At 40.6% G+C, this 25,974-nt stretch overlaps 1 protein-coding gene across 3 annotated transcripts in view; it reads left to right on the top strand.

Annotated features, from left to right (window-relative positions):
* The window catches only part of RAD50 (RAD50 double strand break repair protein), a 98,202-nt gene extending 79,243 nt beyond the window's left edge, over positions 1-18,959 (top strand). For all 3 annotated transcript variants that reach the window (XM_053566928.1, XM_053566929.1, XM_053566930.1), the window contains 4 exons: positions 13,593-13,678; positions 14,236-14,378; positions 17,055-17,188; positions 18,629-18,959. In XM_053566928.1, the coding sequence (XP_053422903.1) occupies positions 13,593-13,678; positions 14,236-14,378; positions 17,055-17,188; positions 18,629-18,815 (550 nt within the window). In that variant the 3' untranslated portion in view covers positions 18,816-18,959. The remainder of the gene's footprint in view (positions 1-13,592; positions 13,679-14,235; positions 14,379-17,054; positions 17,189-18,628) is intronic.
* Positions 18,960-25,974: the final 7,015 nt, after the last annotated feature.

The following is a 25,974-nucleotide window of genomic DNA, read 5'->3' on the forward strand; positions in this document are numbered from 1 at the left end:
ACTACACACACACATATTTGTCCTTCTTTTTCCCTTTAATTATCCTTTTCATCTTCTCAGGTCCCTCACTTAACCTCTAGGAGGTTTTTGAGTTTTTTTTTAGTTCTTTAGTAACAAACACTATGTATCCAATAGACTTTTAAACATTTGTTAAGGCATGGGAAATCTAGTACCTGCTGGGATCTGGACATTCATTGTAGGTTTATTTGAAGAGACACAAATCAAAACAGATTTGTATCAACAAAAGCCTGCAGTATGGAATAAGATCAATTGGTTGTGATAAAAAAATAAAAATAGGTATTAGAAAGTAGGACAGTGTGTCTCTGGAAACTGCCTCAATTTAAATCCTGACTGATGATATTTAACAAATTATTTAAACACCCTGAGATTTAGTTTCCTCATCTATAAAATGAAATTTTAAAAAATCCATAGTAGCATTCAATACAGAGTCAGTTATAAGGAAAACTCACAGGTGATTTAGTTCAACTTTGTCATTTCCATTCTTTTAAGTCCTTAAACTTGCTGTTCTTTAATAGCACTAAGAAACTAACTTTGTTAAGAAAATGTAAGTTTCTGTCATTCCTAAAAAATTAAACTTAGAGATTAAATTTCCTGAGGGCTGGAGCTGAGCAGGGGAGACACTGAGTTAAATACTTACTATGAGATAGCCATAATCTAATTTAATTCTTTCGTCTAACTCTATAAAGGGCAAGTATTTACACTAGAGATTAAGCAGCCTGCCCAAGATTACCCAGCTAAATGGTAAAGATAAAATTAGATATCAGAACCAAAGCCTTCCTTTCCCAGTGTGACATGCTGCTGCCATAGTGACCTTTTTTTAATCTTTAAAAAACTAATATTATAACTCCTTAGGTGTATATGTAGATAATATATATTGTTACAGAAGGATTTTGTTCAGTGACTATTTGAGCGCTTATATGCTTAATACTGTTCTAGATAGTAAGTATATACAAATGAAGAAACAGAATTAAGAAATAAAATTGATAAGAAAATAGCAAGTAATGGCGGATACTACAATAAAAATGAACAATGTGAGAGTAACTGAGGGCCTAATCTAGGCCTTTTCTAAGGCTAGACCTTTTCTGAGCACGTGACATGTAAGCCGACATCTGATTGTTGAAAGGGGGCAAGATACGCAAAAAGCAGAGGTGTAGGCATTTGGTTAGAGTTCACACAGGGGCCACAAGGCCAGCAAGAACAGGAGATATTCAGGGAACAGGAAGAAGGCAAGCATGGCTGGAACACAGAGATAAATGGTTCCCAGAATATGTCATGTCTTACAGCTTTGGCAAACATTCTGATTATTATAACTGCTTTGGGCAGTCAATGGAGGATTTGAAGCAGGGAAGTAACATAACCTAAGTTAAAGTTTAAGAAATTGCACTGGCTGCTATGTGGAGATTGGATTGTAAAGGGCAGGAGTGGAGGCAAGGAGACCAGTGAGGAGACTGTTGTAACCCAGGAAATGGTAGTGGATTGGACTAGGATGGGAGCAGTAGAAATAGAGAGAAGCAGACGGATTTAGGATTTGTTCTGGAATTAAAATTGGCAGGCCTTGCTTCTGCATTGAGAGTGGGGGAGGAAAAGGAAAGAAAAGAATCAAAGATTACTCCTACATATTTTTACTTGAGCAACAGGATATTGGGGGAACAAGTTGCCATTCTTTGAAATGGGTAGGATTGGGGAGGGAAACTCGTTAGTTCTATGTTGGAGTCCCAGTAGATTTCCAAATAGAGGTTTCAAGTGGACTGTTGGCTGAATAATCTAGTCTAGGGTTCAGGGGAGAAGTACAAATTGGGGAATCATCAGCATATAGGTGGTATTTAAAACCATGGGATGATTACATATGGAACCATAGTAGATAGAGAAAGAAAAGGTCACAACAATTATTTTGTTTGCAAGTCCAATAAACAGCTTATGAGGTGAGAAATCTAATAAAAGATGTGGTATCTTGAAAGCCGAGTGAAGAAAATATTTCAAGAATCTAATGCTATTGGGAGCTCAAATGAAATGAAGACTGAGAAATGACCCTTGGATTTGGCAAATTGGAGGTTTTTAATGACTTTAGGGAGCAGTCATTGGCACAGTTGGAATTGACACCTGGTTGAAGTTGGGTGAGGAGAGAATGGGTGAGAGAAATGGAGACAATGAGTATAGATAATTCTTCTAAAAATTTCTGCTGTGAAAAACAAAAAGTGGGATCATAACTAGAGGGGACTGAGGGGCCAAGTTAGGTAGGTTGGTTTTTGCTTTAAATTTTACTGGCAAGTATTTTGCTGCAAAGTCAGCCCTTCTTTCTTTTAGTACCTGACCTACAGACTTGGGGTTTCATATGTCTTAATATTAACTGAAAACTACACCTAGGAGCCTTCCAGCTTTCCCTGCATATCTGAGAGCCAGTCATAACAGGAACAGGAGGAATTCCCACAATAAGGTACATGTTACTTCGATAATCCCTGCTCTGTTCCTCTCTTGTCAGGCTCTGGGGAAATAGGATTATCACTCCTGGTCCCTCTTCCAAACTGCTGGCAGTCTGAAGTCTGTATTTGGCCTGGGCCTTGAATAAGGAAGGAAGAGCTTTTCACCAGAAAAAAGTGCCCCAATCACAGAGGCATCACACTGAGCAGGGTAGGGACCTGTGTGGGGGCTTAACGGAGCCAGCCAGTGGTGGGCAGAGGTGGGGAGATACAGGGGTTCTTTCCAACAATTTAAACTTGCTTAAGGAACAAAACCAGGCTGTTTACTGAGTTCCTTACCTGGTAATCAGATGATTCTTCTAAATGAGAAGAAAAGAAGTAGTACAAATTTCCCAAAATTGAGTCTTTGTGGGCTTATGCTTGCAAACAGTAGCCTTTTCAAGGTGTATACTGTGAGCCCTAAATTTGCCTTCTCACTCAGAAGAAAGTAAGGTCCAAAATTTCCCTCATTGTTTCACCTCTTAGAATAAAGCATGCAGTCAGTGTAATTGTTACATTCAGCTATCTATTTAAGGTAACACAGGAAATTAGCAGTGCATTTTCAAGAAAAGCTGATTACCATCTATAATTAGTAATCATCTAAAAACATCAGTTAGTATGAGCATTGGCAGTGGTCAGAGACACAGTAAATGAAAAAGGGGGAAAACATCCATCGTTGAAAATATATTACTCCATACTGGTAGAATACATTACTGGTAGAATACGTCAATTTAAATTATTTTGGAATTTATCACTCAAGATATAGTGTTCTATCCTGTACCCAAAATGTTCCACTCTCATTTTTTCCCAGATGTGGAATGTTGCATATTAAGTCATACTTCTTCTGAGACTCAGTGGAAACAGATAGCTTACAGTTTCACATTCAAGGCAAACAGCTTTCTGTGAGGCTGCTGTTGGCCTTGTGAGGCTACTCAGAGCCTGGGTCCTTGCATTTAAGGGGAACTTCAGATGAAGGCTTTATTCAGGGCTCTCCCAAAAGCCACTATCTTCATCCTGACCATGGATTCAGTAAGGTTTCCCATCGGTATTTTCTGTATCAAGAGGGTAGGTTAAAAACCGAAATATAGCCAGTGGTACTTCACACCTGCTGCAGGTTTTGTTTTTAAGCAAGGGGTTTATCTTGCTGTAGTGGTTGAACCATTGCCTGAATTTTAAAAGCTGATGTTTGGGAGTCTAACTAAAGAAAGTTAGATGAATAAGTCTAAGGATTTTAGGAAATTTGTTTAATAGTTTTAAAGGGTCTTATCTAGAAAAAAAGGTCACTTTTAAAAGTATAATTCAAATTTGGCCAATTAGGGATTTTGAGTTTTGCTGCATGATAAAAGTTGTTGTTAGTTTGGAAAGTGATACTCAGTGGAATATACCATTTCCCTTATGCAGGAGGGCTTCTGCTAGCCCAAATGTAGGGACATAAGAAGCTCCATAGTGATAAGTAGGGTGGAGTATCCAATGTAATAATGGATAATAATGGTCATAGCCAACTTTTCAGCACGTTTGGTACAGTTTTGGGTTTTTATTATATTATATTTTATTTTATATTTTTGAGACAGAGTCTCACTATGTCGCCTTCCATAGAGTGCATGGCATCACAGCTCACAGCAACCTCAAACTCTTGGGCTTAAGCGATTCTCTTGCCTCAGCCTCCCAGTAGCTGGGACTACAGGCGCCCACCAAAACACCTGGCTATTTTTTTGTTGTAGTTGTAGTTGTTTGGCAGGGCTGGGCCGGGTTTGAACCCACCAGCCCTGGTGTATGTGGCCGGCGCCCTGGCCGCTGTGGTACAGATGCTGAGCTGGTACAGTTTTAAATATAAGGGTGAGGATGATACGTGTATAGTGTTAGAAAATGTCTTTTGGGGCTTGGTGCCTGTGGCACAGTTGTTACAGCACCAGCCACATACACTGAGGCTGGCAGGTTTGAACCTGGCCTAGGCCAGCTAAACAATGACAACTGCAACAAAAAATAGCTAGGCATTGTGGCGGGTGCCTATGGTCCCAGCTACTTGGGAGGCTGAGGCAAGAGAATCGCTTAAGCCCAAGAGTTGTAGTTGCTGTGAGCTGCGATTCCACAGTACTCTACCAAGGGTGACACAGTGATACTCTGTCTCAAAAAAAAAAAAAAAAGGAAAAGAAAATGTTTTTTGGGCCGAACATGGTGGCCCACTCCTGTAATCCTCGCAGTCTGGGAGGCTGAAGATTGCTTGAGGTCAGGAGTTCTATACCAGCCTGAGCAAGAGCAAGATCTTGTCTCTAAAAATAGCTGGGTATTGTGGTGGGCACCTATAGTCCCAGCTACTCAGGATGCTGAGGCAAGAAAATCACTTAAGCCCAAGAGTTTGATGTTGCTGTGAGCTATGATGTTACTGCACTCTACCAAGGGTGTCAAATTGAGACTGTCTCAAAAAACAAAAGTCTTTTGTAGTTATAATCTTTACTGCTTTTTTTTTTTTTTTTTTTTTTTTTGTAGAGACAGAGTCTCACATACCGCCCTCAGGTAGAGTGCCGTGGCATCACACAGCTCACAGCAACCTCTAACTCTTGGGCTTACATGATTCTCTTGCCTCAGCCTCCCGAGCAGCTGGGACTACAGGCGCCTGCCACAACGCCCGGCTATTTTTTTTGTTGTTGTTGTTGCAATTTGGCCGGGGCTGGGTTTGAACCCGCCACCCTCGGCATATGGGGCCGGCGCCCTACTCACTGAGCCACAGGCGCCACCCATCTTTACTGCTTTTTTCCCCAACTTAATTTTCATTAACTTAACAGTTTTTACCATACTTCTGAACTAGGATGTATGATTTTTAGAAAGCATATTTGTATTTGGCCCTTGCAATTAATGTTTTATTCAGTGAAATAGCATGAGACTATGGGGGAAACCAGTTCAAGATTTGACATTTTATGTGCACTTCTAAATTTAAGAATCACTTCAGTTTTCCACATGGTAACTAATCTTCCTCAGTAGGTTGAATGGGGAAAAGGCAAGAGCTGGGAAGATCTTCTCCCAGAAGGTGAGGTGTTCTGTGCTAGTGACTAAGTCTTGAAAAGATTAGAAAAATGGCCCCGAAAGCATCAAGAACCCTGAACTTCTGTTCTGATGCTGTTACATTTGTGACATCAAGCTGGAACCTGTATTTGCTCAGGAAGAAAGTAATTCAGAGGTTTACAGAAGCTTTTCATTAAAGGCCCAAATGTGGGAGGCAGTTGGATAGCTCAGAACCAAAAGGAAAATCATCTAATTGATGAGCAGAAGCCATGGTGCAAAGAGGTGCTGAAGGACAGTTCAGTCAGTCTGACCTGTGAAGGAGGTGTCCAGGCAAAGGAGCAAGAGGAAGTAACATGGATGCAAGCAGCTCCACACACTGCACTGAACCACGGCTGGTTGGTTGTTTTTTTTTTTTTTTTTTTTTTTAGTTTTTTGAACCAGGTTAAGTTGAATGCATTTGTTAGGTCCCTCTAATAAATGTGTCCTGCCCCCAAAAGGTGTGTCACACACTGTGACTCCCCCATTCCTTCTCTTACTCTCCCCCTCCCCCACCCCCCACCATGTACTAGGTCATCAGTTGTCCTCATATCAGAATTGAGCACATAGGATTCTTGCCTCTCCATTCTTGTGATGCTTTACTAAGAAGGTGTCCAGGCGAAGGAGGAAGAGGAGCATGGTGGAAGCAGCTCCACGTGCCACACTGAACCATGGCTTTTTTTTAAAAAATAGGTTTTTTTGTTGTTGTTAAGCAGGTTTAAGTTCATAGTAAAATTGAGCAGAAAATGCCTATGGTTTTCATATACCCCTTCCCCCAACACATATACAGCCTCCCCAGCTGTCAGTATCCTGCAGCAGATTAGTGCGTTTGTTAAAAATAAATATACTCCTTCATGGACACATCCTCTCCCCCAAAGTCCATAGTTTACATACAGTTCACTCTTGGTGTTGGTTTTGACAAATGTTTAATGACGTGTATCCACCGTTATGGTATCATATAAAATAGCTTCACGGGCATGTCTTTTTGTTCATTCTAGCCTTGTGATACCTCCTTTCAAACAGGAAATAATGTTTCACTGGCACAAATCACCTGTGAGGATCACATCATAAGACTTTCATAGATAACTAGAAATATAAGTACCACCAAAGACATCATTTTCCTCATAAAATACAATAGATTGTTAGTGAAATTTTTAGGAAATCTTTCAGACTCTTCATGAGTATTTTTTTCTTTCTTTTTTAATGCCGTAGGAGATATTTTGACCTGCATGAGTATTTAAATGTAAGAGTAATTTATAGACTATTATTTTCTTAGATCTCAGAAGCTTCTGAAAGCTCACTCTTTTGGGAACCAATTTTTCACAAAAAGGTGAAAACCACTTCACATGAGTTAGTACGTGCTTTTAACTGAGAGACACGCACTGCTCCAGGCAGGTGGTGGGGCTGAAGCTGAAGCACTAGCAGTGTTGGAAACTTGCTTGTAACGGTTTCCAGTCCATGAAATATAAAGTCTTTGCCTCAGCAGAAGGTCTTAGACTTTCAAGGTCATTCTTTACAGCATTTAATGTTAACTACTTGTAAAATCGGGGTGCTAAAGGTATGTTAAGTTAATTGGGTCACTATATGTCAGTCAGCAGTCAGGTCCTACAGGGTTCCTGCCCAGTGCCATTTCAGAGCTGCTTTCCCCACCCCCATACTTCTGCCAGGTTAATCTTCCTTAAGGTAGTGGTCCCTCTTCCCTTCTAATTTTAGGAAAGATTTCCATATGTGGCCTTTCCCATTTTATTGCCCTTTTTTTTTTTTTTTTTGAGACAGGGTCTCACTCATTTGCCTGGGTAGAGTGCCGGGTGTCATCATAGTCTCTGCAACCTCAACCCCATGGGCTCAAGTGATCCTCCTGCCACAGCCTCTTTTTTCTTTTTTTTTTTTTTTTTTTTTTTGTGGTTTTTGGCCGAGGCTGGGTTTGAACCCACCACCTCCAGCATATGGGACTGGCGCCCTATCCCTTTGAGCCACAGGCACCGCCCCACAGCCTCTTTTAAATAGCTGGGACTACAGGCATGCACCACCCCACCTGGCTAATTTTTCGTTTTTGTTTTATTTTTATTTTTTTGAGACAGTCTCACTTTGTCACCCTGGGCAGAGTGCCATGGCATCACAGCTCATAGCAACCTCAAACTCTTGGGCTGAAGTCATCCTCTTGCCTCAGCTTCCCGAATAGTTAGGACTACAGGTGTTCACCACAACACCTGGATACTTTTTTTTGTTGTTGTTGTTATTATTTTTTTTTTTGTGGTTTTTGGCCGGGGCTGGGTTTGAACCCGCCACCTCCGGCATATGGGATTTTTTTTTTTTTTTTTTTTTAGAGACAGCATCTTGCTCTTGCTCAGGCTGGTCTGACAACTCGTAAGCTCAAGCTTCCCAAAGTGCTAGTTTTTCATTTTTCGTGGAGATAGGGTCTCACTCGCTATGTTGCTTAGGCTGGTCTCAAACTCCTGGCCTTAAGCAGCCCCCCAAGCTTCGTTTTCCAAAGTGCTGGGATTATAGGCATGAGCCACTACGCCCAGCCCCCATTTCATCTTTTACTATGTTCTAACCAAACGGAACAATTTTATTCTCTTAAGACACCTCACATTTTCCTATGCTTTTTGTCCTCAGAATGTTACCTTGATGAAGTCCTTCCCAAACAGATGTAATTTTTCCTTCCTTGGTGCACCATAATATTGTGTACCACTTATACTATGAGCAACTAATCCCATTCAGTCTTATGTTACAGATATTTGGGCCTCCCCATTCTCCGTGACTATGTAAAGCACAGAACAAACTTCAAGGTAGACTTAGGTTCATTTTCATGAAAATGCCTAACTGTTATTCAACACTTAAGAATTATTACATTGATGACGTATTTTCATTTCCCTCACCATACCATCACATACAATATACATAAATACTATATTTTTTTTAAATGAGTGGTATCACAAGGTAGGTATCTTTTTTTTTTTTCCATTTAACATATGAATGCTAGCGGAGCCTATAGCTCAGTGGGTAGGACGCCAGCCACATACACCGAGGCTGGTGGGTTCGAACCCGGCCCAGGCCAGCTAAAACAACAATTGTAACCACACCACCAACAACAAAAAATAGTTGAGTGTTGTGGTGGGCACCTGAAGTCCCAGCTACTTGGGAGGCTAAGGCAAGAGAATCGCTTAAGCCCAAGAGTTTGAGGTTGCTGTGAGCTATGACGCTAACCGTACTCTACCCAAAGCAACAGCTTGAAACTGTCTCAAAAAAAAAAAAATGTGAATGCAAATCTTGCATGTTAATTTGTGTAAGCACCTCATTTCAAATGGCTATATAACATTCTAGAATGGATGTTACCTACCTTGACCATTCGTGAACGTATCAGGAAGCTTTTAAATGCTTCTGCAATGGTTCTACATTCATGAACGTATCAGGAAGCTTTTAAATGCTTCTACAGCTAATGCTGCAATATATATCTTTACATATAGTGCAAATCAGATAGCTTCTTTCTGATAGAAATGGAGTTACTGGGTGAGAGGTTACATTTTTAACTTGTTAGTACCCATTGCCTTCCAAAAACATTTATAAAGTATATGTTTCCACCAGTAGTTTATGAAACTGCCTATTTCTGTGTCCATATTCTGTTCTTGGCCATTTTAATTTTTTGTCCATCTGTTGCACAAAAAATGTTCTCACTTTATCATTTCCCTGTTTACTGTGTAAAAGTCCTTTCATATGTTGGTTATTTGTATCTCTAAGAATTGCCTATTCATATCTTTTTGCCAAATTTTCTCCTAGGTGTCACTTTTCTTGATTTGTACCACTTTTTCATAGATTCTAGATATTAATCCTTTTCACATACACGTACTTATTCCTAGTTTATCATTTGTCCTTTAACTTACTTCATAGTATCATTTGTGACTTTTAATCATAAGTAGTCAAATCTTTAGTCTTTTTATTTATGGCTCCTTAATTCTGTGCCTTGATTAGAAAAGCCTTCCCAATTTTAAAATTATAAAAATGCATTCTGATAGTTTTATTTTACTTTAACTTTTAATCTTTTCATTAGATTTTATTTGGGGGATTGACAAAGGGCAATGATATCATTTTTAACTTTTTCTTCTTCCAACTCTATTGAAACCTTTCCAACTGATTTGAAATGTCACAATTATAAATGAACTATATGTATTTAGGTTTATTTCTAGATTTTCCTCTGTTCTGCCAGCTCTTTATTCCTGTTTCAGTACCATGATTTTATTCTTTTGCATGATCTCTTCTGTATCAACTTTAGAGTCAGTTTGTGGGTTCCCTTAACTTTTTTTTTTTTTTTCATCTAGCTGGGATTTTTGTTTGGATTACATTTAATTTAAGGATTATTTTGGAAGAGTGAACATCTTTGTAATATTTAATCTACCATTTTGGACCTTTTTAGAATGTGTCTATTAAATCATTTGTTTTTCTCCTTTTGCAAGGTTTTATAGCTGTTTCCTCTAGATTCTGTACCTTTCTGTTAGATTCTTCTTAGACATTTACAGTTTTTATTGCCACTGTGAATATGATCCTTTTTCTATTGCCTTTCTCATTGATATTGCCTATTAGGTAATAAAAATTTTTGTTTTCTTTGCATTTTTTGGCCGGGGCTGGGTTTGAACTCACCACCTCCGGCATATGGGGCCTGGCGCCCTACTCCTTTGAGTCACAGGCACCATGCGATTATAAAACTTTTTACATATTTATTTCTGACCACCTTATTAGTCTTAATTCTCCAGTTGATTTTCTAGGATTTGCTAAGTGTACAGTTATATTACCTGCATAATCAATGACAAGTTTTTCTTTTCTTCATTTATTCTTCATTACTTTTATTGCCTTACTGAATTATTAGCAATTTCCAGGATATTATTTTAGAGTAACCACAATAGGCAGCATCTTTCTTTTGTTTTTAGCTTTAGGAATAACATTTTATATATTTTAAGTTAAATTTTATGCTTGCTGTGGATGTCTGACAGAGACATTTTGTCAGATTAAGAAAATTTCTAGGCCAGGTATAGTGGCTCACACCTGTTAATCGTAGGACTTTAGGAGGCCAAGGCAGGAAGGAGCATTGCTTGAGGCCAGGAGTTCCAGACCAGCCTGGGCAACATAGTAAGACCTCATCTCTACAAAAAAAATGTTTTAATTACCCAGGCCTGGTGGCATGTGTTACTGGCTGAGGCTTAGTAGTTCAAGGTCACAGTAGGCAATGATCATGCCATTGTACTGTAGCCCAGGCAACAGAGTAAGGCCCTGTCTCAAAAAATGAATAAATTAATAAAAATTTCTTTTTCCCTTATAAAGTGAAAAAGATTCTATTTTTACTTATTGAAGATTTTTTATCAAAATTGTTACCTTGTATATAATGCTTTTGCGATGTCTATTGGGATAATCTTTTTTTCTTTTAACCTACTAATGTAATAAATTATATTGCTTTTTTTTTTCTGTTTCATTATTCTTGTTTTCTTGGGATAAACACTATTTGGTCATAATATATTCTTTATAACACCTTTACTAAATTTGGTTTTATTTAGAATGTTTCTATTCTTTTTTTTTTTTTTTTTTTTTAGAGATAGAGTTTTACTTTGTCACCCTTGGGAGAGTGCTGTGGCATCACAGCTCACAGCAACCTCTAGCTCTTGGGCTTAGGCAATTCTCTTGCCTCAGCCTCCAGAGTAGTGGGGACTACACGTGCCCACCACAACACCCAGCTATTTTTTGTTGCAGTTTGGCCGGGGCCAAGTTCGAACCTGCCACCCATGGCATATGGGGCCTGCTCCCTACTCATTGAGCCACAGGTGCTGCCTGAATGTTTCTTAAGCAAAATAGCCTGTATTTTTTTTTTTTTTGCTATTTTTATTTATAATATTTTATATACTTGAGAGCTAGATGTATCTTGAAGATTTGATAACATTCACTTGTAAAACTGTCTTGAGTCTGGTGCCTTTAAAAGGTGGGATTTTTGACTGCCTTTCAGTTTTAACAGTCATATTCAAGTTAATATCCTAGCCACTTTGATCTTAGTCATTGCTAATTTCATCAAATCTGTTTTGTTAATGGTAAATGGTAATAACAAAATCTAACTCCCAGCGTTGCAAGGATTAAATGAGTTTGATTAGCATAGTTGTGTCTCACAGAAGGTAAGTGGTCATCAGTAATAACCACTATTATCATTGTTAGTCCCTTGAGGTAGATTACAGTAGTTACCTTTGTCATCCTCAACTCTTGTATAGTATGGTTGTAAACACCACACTAGACAGAAGATACAAGATAAGCAAATGGTCCAACCACCAAAGGTAGACATCAGCTCCATCCGACATACCCTGTGGGGGTTCTAGATCTCTCTCTCTGAACTACAGTGCTGTGTCTCAGCAGATCTCCCACAGGCCAAGATGAGCCACCTCTTGTACAAGGGAACCAAGGCAGAGACTGTGCATGCCTTGGACGTGCCTGCCCTCCCTGGGGCTCATTCTCCATGTTGGGAATGCTTGTTTATGTTAGTTATTGAAGGTTTGTAGCTTACACAAGAAGATACCTTTTCTAAAATGTCACTTGAAAAATCAGGATCATAATAGATAAAGCTATGGAAAAGGAGTCTTTACATGATTGGTCCCAGGAATATTTCTAGGAAGTTTTGGGTTTTTTGTTTAGGCAGTTTTTGTTTTTGGTTTTTTAGTTGTTGTTTTTTTTTAATACTTAGATGTTTTTATCTCTTTTTGAAAGGAGCACAAAATGTTAGGCTAAGATATATGTATAAAGTAGAAAATGGAGACTTGTATTCTAATCAACTAGTAGAATATGGTTTTTTCCAGTCTCTACTACTTCAGAACCCTTCATCTGATATTTAAAATGTATTTATGTTGAGTCATTTCTTTCTATTTGCTGGTGAACCAGAAAATCATGAAATGATTCTACAGAGGCAGTAGCATTACATTCAGTTTCTTTTTTTGTATATATCAGATAAGAGGCTTGCAAATGGAAGTAAGTCGCCTCACATCCTTTCTGTGGTGATGGCAGTGATGTTTGCCTTTTTATCACTGGTGCCACATTTATTAGTTCATAAACTTGCTTCCAAAGGACTTAAGGACTTAAGACTGTAGTAAAATCATGTTAGATTTTGATAGGCTACTTTTGTTTTTACAAACAATTTTTCTTTTTAGTGTTTAGAAAATACTACCTTAGAGACAGGGGCAGGGCATGCCAGGACCAAATGGAAGTACATATTTGGAATCTGTAATTATGAAGGCGGAATAAGATTTCAGCTCCAACTTAAGCCTTTAAATCACCCTTTCTGAACCAAAACTTCTGTTTTTGTTTTTGTTTTTTGTTTGTTTGTGAGACAGAGTCCCTGGTAGAGTGCTCTGGCGTGATAGCTCACAGCAACCTCTTCTTGGGCTCAACTGATTCTCTTGCCTGGGACTATAGGCGCCCACCACAATGCCTGACTATTTTTAGAGGTGGGGTCTTGCTCTAACTCCGGCTGGTCTCAAACTTGTGAGCTCAGGAGTTGAGCCACTGTGCCTGGCCTGAACAAAAACTTCTGGTTGGTAAAAATCTCACAAATCTGGGGGATAAAAGCACCATGAGGGATTAGCTTTTGGTAACCCTTAAAGTTCCAGAGATCCACTTACTTCCCTCAGACTGAGGGCCCCTTGGCTAATTAACTCCCTTCGTCCATTCAGCAAGTGTTCCCGCTTCCAGTGACCACGAGTGGAAGCAGTCATTTGAGTAAGTTATCAGGGCCGAAGAAGAAAGTCTACTAAAAATTCTATTTTCTGAAACTTTCACAGCATTTAAGTATTTACTTAAAAGGGTATTTTTGGTATCACAGAGGATGAAAATGGAGAAAGATAAATTAGCCTGGGGTGCTGAAAATATGCCTGTCAATTTTTGCTACTAGCCAAGCAGTGAGGTTTTGGTCTTATTTATTTTTTTCAACTTTTACTATATTCTACTTTTATTATTGAAAATTTGGGGAAAGTTATTTTATGATATTTATATTTTATATGTTACATATTTTAATATCACATACATATGTATAAATAATACAATGGTTTTCTTTTCCAGGGCAATAATGAAATTTCACAGTATGAAAATGGAGGAAATCAATAAAATTATTCGTGACCTTTGGCGAAGTACCTATCGTGGACAAGGTAATTAACCTGGTGTGTCACAAATGCTCTTTCCAAAGCCCTGTCCATAGCTCTTCCCCATATGACCTCTCATAATGCCATTATTACCTCCGTGGACCTTTTTCTGAACATCTCTTTGAGATTTTCTAAGAATTCTTATCTTGACAATATCTTGTAGTGAGAAGAGAATGTAAAGTTTTCTATTCCAAAACCTGACAGGACTTACATATTTGACTGCAGTAGACATTATATTTATCTGATGACTTAATAGGTTCTGTGAAGTGAAGATAGGGATAAGCAAACTGTGATAAGAAAACTATCTGATAGAGGAAACTCTTAATAGAGGAACTAAGAAAGACAGAGTTAAGGCTGAGGGCTGGAGCATCTGGGTTGCTTCTGGCAAGACCATTCGGTGCTTGAATCTTCCCAGCGAGAGAAACATGTTCCAAACCAGCCATTGTTTTCCCCTCTTAATGTCAACCTCACCTGCTCTCCCTAGGCTTACTTGATAATAGCTGTAAATGACAAAAGGCTATAGAGTGTAATATTCCTCTGAAATATTCCTTTTTCTCTGTCAGATATTGAATACATAGAAATTCGGTCTGATGCTGATGAAAATGTATCAGCTTCTGATAAAAGGCGGAATTATAACTACCGAGTGGTGATGCTAAAGGGAGACACAGCATTGGATATGCGAGGACGGTGCAGTGCTGGACAAAAGGCAGGTATCTCAATGGTCTAAGGAGCCAGCTTCTACAAATAATTCAAAGCGAGAAGAAACAGGTGGTGCAGTGGAAGCACCTCAGGCTGTCCCTGAATGGTGGGAAGCACCTGTTGCCGTGGGAAGCACCTGTTGCCGGGTAAAGTGAATTAAGCTCAGCTACTATCATTACACTCTCCTAAAGGTGACCACCCTCTCCCGCAGCACTATGTAAACTTGACTTTTAAGAGAAGGGAACAAGGAGGTATAGACTGTTGTTTCATGGCACTCCTTACCAGAATCAAGTCACTATATCATCAGCTATAAAACACACCATTTTATGTGCCACCAGAAATGAAAGGCAGTTACAACCATGAGGTGTATTCTAATTTCAGAGATCTCAAAATAGGGATGGTAGGATATGTTTCAGAATCAATGACATCATAGAAGTAGCAAGCCAAATCCTAGGCTAAGCTAGATGAAGCAGTCCAATAAATAAGAGAATCTCATTGAGAAAGTAGCTCCCCCTTAGGACTAAAGCCCCAGCACAGCATAGTCTTTGGCCTACAGTCCATCTGAAAGAAGGGTCTGCCAGAATCAGCGGCCTTGATACCCACCAGTGCTTCTGCCCCTCCCACCACATACACAAAGACTCAGCTGCAAGGCTGGGTCAGTTGGCTCAGGTGAGGCTGTGGGTTGATAGCCTACATTGGGTATGAAGCATAGAGCAAATCAGAAAAAGAAATGAAGTTTTAAAAAGTCAGAAAAGCAGGGCTTGCATTTCTGAGGAGCAAATACACAGGTTGTATCAGAGACATCATAGATTCTTAAGTTTTCTCTTTTCAGATTAAAGCAGAAGATTACATTGGATAACACCTCTAGACCCCTGGTTTTCTTAGTAATATTTTAAAATCTGAAATGGGTGTCCACATCATCTGAGTTATTTTCATAGTTTTCAATTTTTGCTTAAACACACACTATGCATATATGTACATGTTGTCAGCTCAGACAGATGATATCCATTTTCAGGCTCTGCAGATGACTATCTAAATCAGTCTACAAAAAATGTCATACTTGTATCAGTACCCCTGCTTGCTTTGGTGATTTTTAGTGGTAGTTATAAATGAGAAAATAGAAGGTCTAAAACATGGTCTCTTTAGATTAAAAAAACTTTCCTAGCAAAAGTAGATTCCCTATAGCTTTTTTAATTAATGAGCAATAATTATTTCTTTGATATAGAGACAAAGGACAAATAAATGGTTTAGTGGAGGTGGGCCTCTTCACCCTGCCAATTGCGGAGGCCCTAAAAGCCAGCAGAGAGTGGTGGTAGAGTTGACAGCAGTGGGATTCAAAGACAGGAAGGAAGTGCATGTTCCTCAAAGGGCTGAGCTGTGGCTCTGACTTTGCATTCTGCTGGCCTGCCCTGGGCATCAAAGAGAAGGTGTAAACTATTCTATTTTTTTTTTTTTTTTTGTAGAGACAGAGTCTCACTTTATGGCCCTCAGTAGAGTGCCGTGGCCTCACACAGCTCACAGCAACCTCCAACTCCTGGGCTTAAGCGACTCTCTTGCCTCAGCCTCCCAAGTAGCTGGGACTATAGGCACCCGCCACAATGCCCGGCTATTTTTTGGTTGCAGTTTGGCCGGGGCTGGGTTTGAACCCACCACCCTCGGTATATGGGGCCGGTGCCCTACCTACTGAGCCACAGGCGCCACCCGGTGTAAACTATTCTAAAATCAACAACTCACTAATGTCCTCCCACTCACAAATTCAGGGGGAGAGGGGATTTACAGCTCATACAAACCCAGTTTATACTTCCCAGAATAGTCCTACACTTTTAATTCTGTGTCCCTTGTGCCCTCAGATGGTTTCAGTTGGATCTGAGAGTTTTAGTATTAGTTTTGTAGTAACCATGAAAGTGCCTAAGAGTTTCAGTTACTTGGATTTCTTACAAGTAAGTGTAAATAAATAAAACCACACTTATATACTCCTGATACTTTGACCTCTGATTTTTTTTTTCCTTCTCTTAAAATTATACATACAAACATAGAAATTTCAAAATGACTCTAAGAAAGAAAAAGTCTATGTAAAACTCTGGAAAATGTGTCCAGATTTTCTAGCAAATCTCACTGTCAGGAAGATAAAATAGCCAGGTCAAGAATTAAGGTTAATCTTATACCTTCATTAAAATTATTACACTAGAACCTCCATCATTGACCCCCTGCCTACATTGACCTTTTATAGACTGGACATGCACCACGTGTACTTATCAGTACAGTAGGCCTAGTTCTTTATGTTGACCACCTCTGTATATTGACCAGTTTTCTACAGTCCCTTGATGGTCAGCTGACACAGGTTCTAGTTAACAGATAAATGGTAATAAGTTTCAAGCTTGTGATTTCAAGTTTGTAATAGCTGATGTGATTTTTTGTGGTCAGGGAATCAGCACAGCTTTGAGCTTTTTATTTTATTGGCAATGGTGAGCTGAGAAAACACGGCAGATGGTTCATCTTCTGGACAGGTGTAAGTATCTGTCACAGTGCTGGGCTCTTCTGAAGAGCAGTGGTTTACCTAACATCAGTGACCCTATGACATTTCACCTTTCCCTTCTAAGGAGATCATGCCAGGTCTGCTTGCCTGACTGCAGGGGGATGAGAATGTTTGTGCTGTTCATCTCATTGAGGGGCTTTTTTCCAGGTATTAGCCTCACTCATCATTCGTCTGGCCCTGGCTGAAACATTCTGCCTCAACTGTGGCATCCTTGCCTTGGATGAACCAACAACAAATCTTGACCGAGAAAACATCGAATCTCTTGCGCATGCTTTAGTTGAGTACGTATCTCACATTTGGGGGCAGGTGATGCTAGTTTTTTGAGAATTCAGTGGTGAAATGCTTGCTGTGTCCTTGGAGAGGACAGTTGGTGCCAGGCCCTAGGCTGTACCTTTTGATAGTAATCCTTCAGAGCCCATGAAAAGGAACTAGACTGCATGGTAAACAGCAGCCCCCGATACAGTCTGCACGTCCTCAGGTGTGTTCCTAGGGAAAGTCACTGTGAGGGGTTCCTGACTTGCCTTGGTTTTCCTGTAAGCCCACAGAGGAACCCAAATGCCATGCACAAGCATCTGCATGCCTGGTTAAGACATCTGTAGATGGTGGCAGTGGATTTAGTATTATCTCCCAAGCTTTTCATGTGTCAACAACTTCCAGGAATGACAGAGCTCTTTTTCAAAAAGGCCTATTAATGATGAAGTAGAATCCAGAGAGATCATATTGCAGACCCCTTTTCACCACATTCACCTGTGATGGGTACAGACTCCAAGGCGAGCCAGGCCTTGCCTAAGGACCATGCTGACAGAGGAAAGGCACTTTCCCTGAGATGGAGGAGGCACTCCTGGCTCCAGACAGATTCTTTCTAGCAGAGATAAACATTCCTGGGAACCATCCAGATAGCACAGTCTGGGCCAGGAGGAGGATTGAGCAGCACAGGCCTTCTTTCTCCAGTGCTGTCTCAGGGTCCTTTGTGGACAGCAGGGCTAGGGCTTCTGAAATCTCAAGTACATCCAGTTCTAGCTGAGAGGTAAATAAGTGATTAGTTAAAAGAAAAAGGTTTTCAGGTTTTAGTCTCATAGCTGGTTACCTCAGCACACAGACAATAAGCAAAAATGTTCCAGTACTAAAAATGTTCTAATACTCAGGTCCCCTGTGTGTCACAGTAGCGATGCATCTAGTGGGTGGCAGAATTCTAAGTAGACCCAACTCTTCAGGCAGTGTTACTCACCTCACCTGTAGTCTGTCTTTGTTATTTTAAATGTTTTCTTTTAAAACTGGGAAAAGTCACTGTGAGGTGTGACTTTTCCTGACTAACAATTCATGCAAAAGATTAAGTTAGGTTCCTATATTTGAACAGCATAAGTATTAAGGAAAACTCAGTATAACATTTCTACCTGCTTTAGTAAGAACTTCTGATCTAGAAAAAATTAGTTATTTTATTCATAGCAGTCCCTAAGCCAGACATCGGTGAAAAATCAGGCCATGTAACTCCCTCTATCTGGAGAGGAGATGGGGATCCTGTGCAGCTGACCTGAAGCCTGTGGCCACCCTATCCCTACCCCACTTCTGCAAGGCAGCCAGAGGCCCTGACACAGCACAGCAAAAGCTTGGTTGTCACACAGCGTAAGATCATGTGCCTAACAAGGCTCACAGTGGCTTTTTCAAATAAAAGGAAGGGTTATGCTCTTTAGTAATAAAATGTTCTAAATACATTGTTGCAGGATAATAAAAAGTCGCTCACAGCAGCATAACTTCCAGCTTCTGGTAATCACTCATGATGAAGATTTTGTGGAGCTTTTAGGACGTTCTGAATATGTGGAGAAATTCTACAGGATTAAGAAGAACATTGATCAGTGCTCAGAGATTGTGAAATGCAGTGTTAGCTCTCTAGGATCTTATGTTCATTAAATGTATGCCATAGAAACACAGGTCCTCAGACAACTGCTTATTTCTGCTATCAACTGAGTCTATAAGAAAATGTTCTTTAAAAGGAATGTATGTCTAAGATTTTGAATGTTTGAGAGGCTCTAAAATCATGAAAAGTTGTTTCACATGAAATTTGGACTAATTTGCTTGTTCTGATTCCCTGGACTTCATCCTCCTCTGGGCAGCCTCTAACAGGCCTTTGAGGTTCAACAGCAGCTCAATTGGACTCAGCTTCTCTGCTTCCTTCCGCAATACAGATGAGGTGTTGAAAAGGAGGCTGTCACTGCCTTGACGATTTGTGATTTGGGTATTAAACAATATATACGTCAGTGTTAAATTGTGATTCAAAAAACCGAGTTAGCAATGTTAATACTGAACATGACCAGAAATTATAAGATTTTAATATTTGATTCTGCTCTTAACTTAATAAATCTGCACAAGTGACCTCTCTCTCTTTTCCTCAACTATTACAAAGTTTAAGTAGTTGAATGGGGTCTCAAAGTTTGACAGAAACCTTATAAATAGGCATGTAATTTAGTATGTATCATTTTCCCTCCCCACACATTGCTGCTAGTCTTTCAGACTTGGGGCTCTCTCAACAGAGAAGAAATTTCCCACTGTGCACATCCACTTTTAGAAAGCCTTGACCAAGAAGGCGGCTTCCCTTCACTTGAGGCCTGATCTTCCCATCATAAAGAAGTCCATACCTCTCTATGTTCATCCTGGCTATCATCTTGGCTTTACCATTAATCCTGATTGCTCTTCAAGTGTACTTTCTAGTGTGAAAGGCAGTCCAGGCTCACTCACAGAGTCAAGACCTGTTCCCCCTGTGGTCCAACCATATCTGGAAGATCAGGCCTCTCAGTTTCACTTCAGATGCCGTTTCCAATAAAAGCCCAACCGTACTTTTCTGGAATTGCCACCTGGTATCTTGAATCCTTTTGCAAGCATTTCACACAGGTGTAATCGAGTCATGTACTTTTGAATTACAATGTGGAGTTTTCTCATTCAGAGTCAGGACCATATTGATACAATCGTGAGGCACACTTTTGTGCCATCTGTGGATCTAGAGAGCACACTGCCTAGACACCCTTTCTCACCCAAGGTTCAGAAGAGAATTAAGCCCTAAGATGCTAAGGTATTTGGACTAGGCTATCTAATGCCCCCCAAAAACATCTAGGTCCTAATTCCTAGGGCCTATAAATGAATGTTACCTTACACACCAAAGGGGACTTTGTAGATGTGATTAAAGCTAGGGATCAGGAGATTATCCTGGTGAGTCATAAATGTAATCACAAGTATCCTAATAAGGGAGGCAGACAGAGGTTGGACTACAGAGAGAAGGCAGGATGCAGAATAGTGTGATGTGCTGAAGATACAGTCAAAAGTGGCAAGGCAAAGAAACAGATCGTCGCCTAGAAGCCTCCAGAAGGAACCAGCCCTACTGACACCTTGACTTTAGTTCATTGAAAATGATTTTGGGGGTGGCGCCTGTGGCTCAGTGAGTAGGGTGACGGCCCCATATGCCGAGGGTGGCGGGTTCAAACCCAGCCCCGGCTGAACTGCGACCAAAAAATAGCCGGGCATTGTGGCGGGCGCCTGTAGTCCCAGCTACTCGGGAGGCTGAGGCAGGAGAATCGCTGAAGCCCAAGAGCTAGAGGTTGCTGTGAGTCCTGTGACATCATGGCACTCTACTGAAGGCGGTAAAGTGAGCCTCTGTCTCTATAAAAAAAAAGAAAATGATTTTGGATTTTTGACCAAAAATAGTGTGTTGTTGAAAGCTGCTAAGTTACTGTAGCAGCAATAAGAAATGAATACAGTATCCTTTGTATCTAATCAGTTTCTATGCATCTAAAATGGTGCTAGTTGTATACTATTTTTGACAGAATTGAGAAAATTACTCAAATCATTTTCTGCAATCTGTGGCTCACATGAAGAAATCTGGTTGAGAAAGACGCTCACCAAGCCCTGGATGAAAAAGCCAAGCGGTGGAGCCACCACTCCAGCCATCTGGTTCCTGTCTACTGCAAGGCCCCTTCTCATGGCAAGGTTCAGGGGTCCAAACCTTGAATCAAGTTATCCTTTTAGCTTTGATAAAGTAAAATTGCCTATTTTCTAAATTATCATAATCATGACAAAAGTATCAGGAGAAAAAATGGATCAGCCTCAGAGCACAGATCCAGGAGTTCCTAAATCAAAACCAATTCTAGTCATATATTGAACATACACAATCATCAAAGTATTTTTATCTCAAAAGTGCAAGAATTTCAGAAAATAAGTCTGTTCATAAATTACTATAATAAAGCCAAAGGGGAAAAAACTCTGACAGACACCTAGCACCTACATTTGACAAATTAAATAACTTTCTTAGTTATCTGTCATCAAATCAAAAATAAACAGTCATCTTAATAGCAAAAGATAAAGCATTTCTCACCAAACGTTAAAAGTAAGTACTGTAGGGCGGCGCCTGTGGCTCAGCAGCTAAGGCGCCGGCCCCATATACCGAGGGTGGCAGGTTCAAACCCGGCCCGGCCAAACTGCAACCAAAAAATAGCCGGGCGTTGTGTCGGGCGCCTGTAGTCCCAGCTACTCGGGAGGCTGAGGCAAGAGAATCGCTTAAGCCCAGGAGTTGGAAGTTGCTGTGAGCTGTGTGAGGCCACGGCACTCTACCGAGGGCCATAAAGTGAGACTCTGTCTCTACAAAACAAAAAAAAAGTAAGTACTGTATATCAACATGGTTCTGAAAGCACTTAGTCATTGCAACAAATAACAAGCCAATACAAAAAAAAATAAAGGCTGTGAAGCAAAATTATGCACAAATTAAAACAGACTCCCCACTTTTAAATCTGGTTTCCCCAAGTATGCAGCTTCCGTTGCAGCCCTTTTGACAGTGGCTGCTTTCACTCCTGTTCCAAGAGGTCAGGGGACTTGAAGGTGAGATAAGTGCCCTTGGTTCTCAGTGCTGCTTCTAGATCACTCCATTAAATATCCTGCTCTCCACCCTACTTGGAATGAATAGGCATCACAGTGTGGAGGTTACAAATGAGCCAAGATACCTACGCCTAAAACCTACCACCACCACTCACTGAGCAAGTTCCTTATCCTCTGTTGCTTCTGTTTCCTTACCTGTAAACGTGGGTAAAATGGTACCAGTCTTGTAGGGTTATTATGAGGATTAACTAACTTGATACTTATAAATTGCTTAGAACGACTTGGTACAAAGTAAGGAATATGTGTTTGTCTAAGCAAAACTTATCTTCAATTCACTCTCATTGCAGATTCCTTAGACCCCCCCCCAACCTGGTCACTCACTCTCCACTAATTTGTTGAAAATGTTAGCTTCCCATTCATTGTCACTCCAATACTAATTTCATAATCATTGGTGATTTCAATATCCAAATGATGGTCTACCACAACTCCCTGGCCTCTGCTTCCTGTTCTTTCCTCCAGTGAGAAGACACTCCATAGTCTTATTCTGGAACCTAGTCCTTTATAATAATAATCATTGCAACCCTCAGTTTGCAATGCACAGTCTCAGTTTTAAGCATCTCATTCTCCAGCAACCCCTTGGTGTCTTTACAATTCCTCCCGGGCTCTTTAACCCCAGCAATACTTTGACCCCCACCGAGGTTTCAATCCGTCAGTGCTACTACTTTTTCACAGTTCTTTATTTTCCTGATTCTTGAACTTCTCTCCTTACTCAGCTTAAATTTCATGGCCCAGCCTCCACTGCACTGGCCCTCTTCTGTCCTCAGACTTTCCTGACAACCTGCAGCCCCAGTTAAATCCAGCGCTGCCTTCTCCCTGCACATGTTTTCTCTGCTAGCTCCTCCTCATTTTCTGCCCTCTCCATATTCCAGTGCTCAGACTGAGTCTGTACCACTTGACCGCACTCACTTATTTGATGATCTCATCCAGTCTGACAGCTTTAGAATTGTCATCTTAGTTTGAGTTCTCTCAGAAGCAGAACCTGAAACAATGCGTCAAGTGAAAGTAATCAGTAGGAAATGAGGGGAACTGTGTAGAAAAGAGAAGGCAGCCAATGAAGGGTCTACCGTTGGCCAGCTGTTGGAGTGTAATCCTGCAGGGACGGGGGAATTGGCAAACTTAGAGGCCTCCCAAAGTTAACAGAGGGCTATTCCAGCACATGTTAGTGACAGGTTTGCCACACGCACTATCACAGCACTTTCCACAGTTATTTAAAAAACAAAAACAAAAAACCAGCAACCTTCCCTCAGAGGCAGGTAACAGCAGTAGCTGGAAGTTGTCAGGTCCTGGAATACAGGCAGGTTACTGACAGCTCATAGAACAACCTTCGGTATGCTGATGGCTCTGGTCCCAATCTCTTCTAAACTCCCAACTCAGATTCAACTGCCTGTGGACAACTGAATATCTATCTGCACTTAAACATCTAATAGAAACTTAAAATGACCAAAACCAATCTTGCTCCCAGAACCTGCATTTCCTGTTGGCTTTCAATTAATCGTAGCTGCATTCTTTAAAATGCTTAGGCAAAAAAACTATGGTATTATCCTTGATTCTTTATATCATAGCCCACATCCAGTCCTTCAGTATAAGACTGTGGGTTCAACTTTCAAAATACATCCAGAACCTGACTATGCCTCATCATTGAAACCACCACTGCTGTGCTCCAAGCCACTTCATCTACAACCTGAGTAATGACGACCTCACTGCTCTCACTGAGTTGGGCTACAGCCAGTGATCTTTTTAAAAGGCAAATGTTTCTCACAGGGGTGTGGGTTAGCCATTCTGAAACTTTTATGTATATTCTAAAATCAAACACATATATTGTAGATAATACAAAATGAGTGTCTTACCATTGGAAAAAGATGTTTACATATCAGAAAGTGGAAAGATAATAAGAACCTTGTTGGTTGAATCTAAAGTTGGATCAGTATAAAATTATGATCTTAATGTACAAAGAACTGCTTCCATAAGGGTGAATTAAAGACCACAAAGCAACAAGAAGACTCAGCAAAAACATCAAAATTGACTTTTTAGGACCTTTTAGGGGGGTTTTGTTTGTTTGTTTGCAGTTGTTTTTTTTTTTTTTTTGGCCAGGGCCAGGTTCCTCCAGTATATGGGGCCAGCACCCTACTCCTTTGAGCCACAGGCGCTGCCTTGACCTTTTAGTTTTTTTACAGAACTAAACGCTAGTGACAAGCCAAGGAATGTTTATTCCTTGAATAGGGAATCTCACTGAAACAGCTGAATCTCACTAGGAATAGCCCGTGACATTTTGCTCTAATTCCACTCGTTTCTCCCTGATTATGTGGCAGCCTTAAAAACCAACAGCCCTCTATGTACAGTATTTGTGAAAAGTCCTCTAATAAGCACTGTAGGGTCAGAAGGGATTTGGAGCCCCCCCAAATTTCCATCTGACCTATGTGGCAACTCACTGAAGGACTCTATTCTTGGCACCTGTCTTTATTTGATCTGATTCAGAGCTCGCTCTGCAAACAGCCCTCCCTGCAGGGCAGGCAGTTGCCAATGGTTAACACCATGGTGCCTGAGGGAGCAATACCAGTTGGAGCTAACAAGAATCTAACCAAAAAATTTAAAAGGAAAAACTGGGAAAGATGTTCAAGGGAGCGTTGAAAAAAGCATGTCCCTGAGAATCTAGAAGTCCGTAAACAAGGCTGTGTACACGCCTCAGAAAGACTTGAGAAGTTCCTAAGCTCTCACCCCTGTCCAACAACCTTGAGATTACTCATTCAGGAAGTGAAGGTTAGGGGACAGTTGTAAACCACCTGCTGAGGTACTGAAGACAATTCAACAAACACACATGCACACACTCAGCAATAGCTGTAAAACTTACTGGTTCAAAGCATTAAAGGAAATCTCTGTCCAATTATTAGATTACCAAACATTATGAAAACATTACTCTTAAGGACTTGTGGGGTAACCTGCTTTTGGAAACCAGCACTATGGCATCGGGCTGCAAGGTTGGCCCGTCCATCCTAAACAGCGACCTGGCCAATTTAGGGGCCGAGTGCCTCCGATGTTAGACTCTGGGGCGGATTATCTGCACCTGGATGCACCTGCTCTTCAGGGAGGTCAGTTTTTTTGCATTTTGTTCCCAACATCACCTTTGGTCACCCTGTGGTAGAAAGCCTCTGAAAGCAGCTAGGCCAGGACCCTTTCTTTGACATGCACATGATGGTGTCCAGGCCTGAACAGTGGGTAAAGCCAATGGCTATAGCAGGAGCCAATCAGTACACCATTCATCTCGAGGCTACTGAGAACCCAGGGGCTTTAATAAAAGACATTCGGGAGAATGGGATGAAGGTTGGCCTTGCCATCAAACCAGGAACTACAGTTGAGTATTTGGCACCATGGGCTAATCAGATAGATATGGCCTTGGTTATGACAGTGGAACCTGGGTTTGGAGGGCAGAAATTCATGGAAGATATGATGCCAAAGTTTCACTGGTTGAGGACCCAGTTCCCATCTTTGGATATAGAGGTCAATGGTGGAGTAGGTCCTGACACTGTCCATAAGTGTGCGGAGGCAGGAGCTAACATGATTGTGTCTGGCAGTGCCATTATGAGGAGTGAAGACCCCAGATCTGTGATCAACCTGTTAAGAAGTGTTTGCTCAGGGCTGCGCCTGTGGCTCAAGGAGTAGGGCGCCGGTGCCATATGCTGGAGGTGGCGGGTTCAAACCTAGCCCTGGCCAAAAACCACAAAAAAAAAAAAGAAAGAAAGAAATGTTTGCTCAGAAGCTGCTCAGAAACGTTCTCTTGATCAATGAAACCACAAGCTCAGTGTTTCTGCTCATGAAATCTCCTTTTTACTGGAAAACAGGAATATTGACTACCAAATCATATTTCAGGCAGTACAGCTTTTTGAAACAATTATTCATTCCAGTGATTAAAATCTATTGTGCAAAATGTTTTAAGAGGTTAGCATTTGGTGTGTATAACTCATTTTTAGTGATGCAATTTAAAGATTAGTGTGGTGAAATACTCAGTTTTTACTGGGAGACTTGATTTTTATAGAGAGTAAAAATAGGTTGTATTAAGGTTACAAAAATAAATGTCTTACTGCCTCACATGGGCATATTAGCTACTATGAAAAATTCTTTTGTATTTCTATGAAAAATTTTGTTTCTCAGCTAT

This window comes from Nycticebus coucang, chromosome 17 (assembly GCF_027406575.1).
Source record: "Nycticebus coucang isolate mNycCou1 chromosome 17, mNycCou1.pri, whole genome shotgun sequence".
Lineage (NCBI taxonomy): Eukaryota > Metazoa > Chordata > Mammalia > Primates > Lorisidae > Nycticebus > Nycticebus coucang.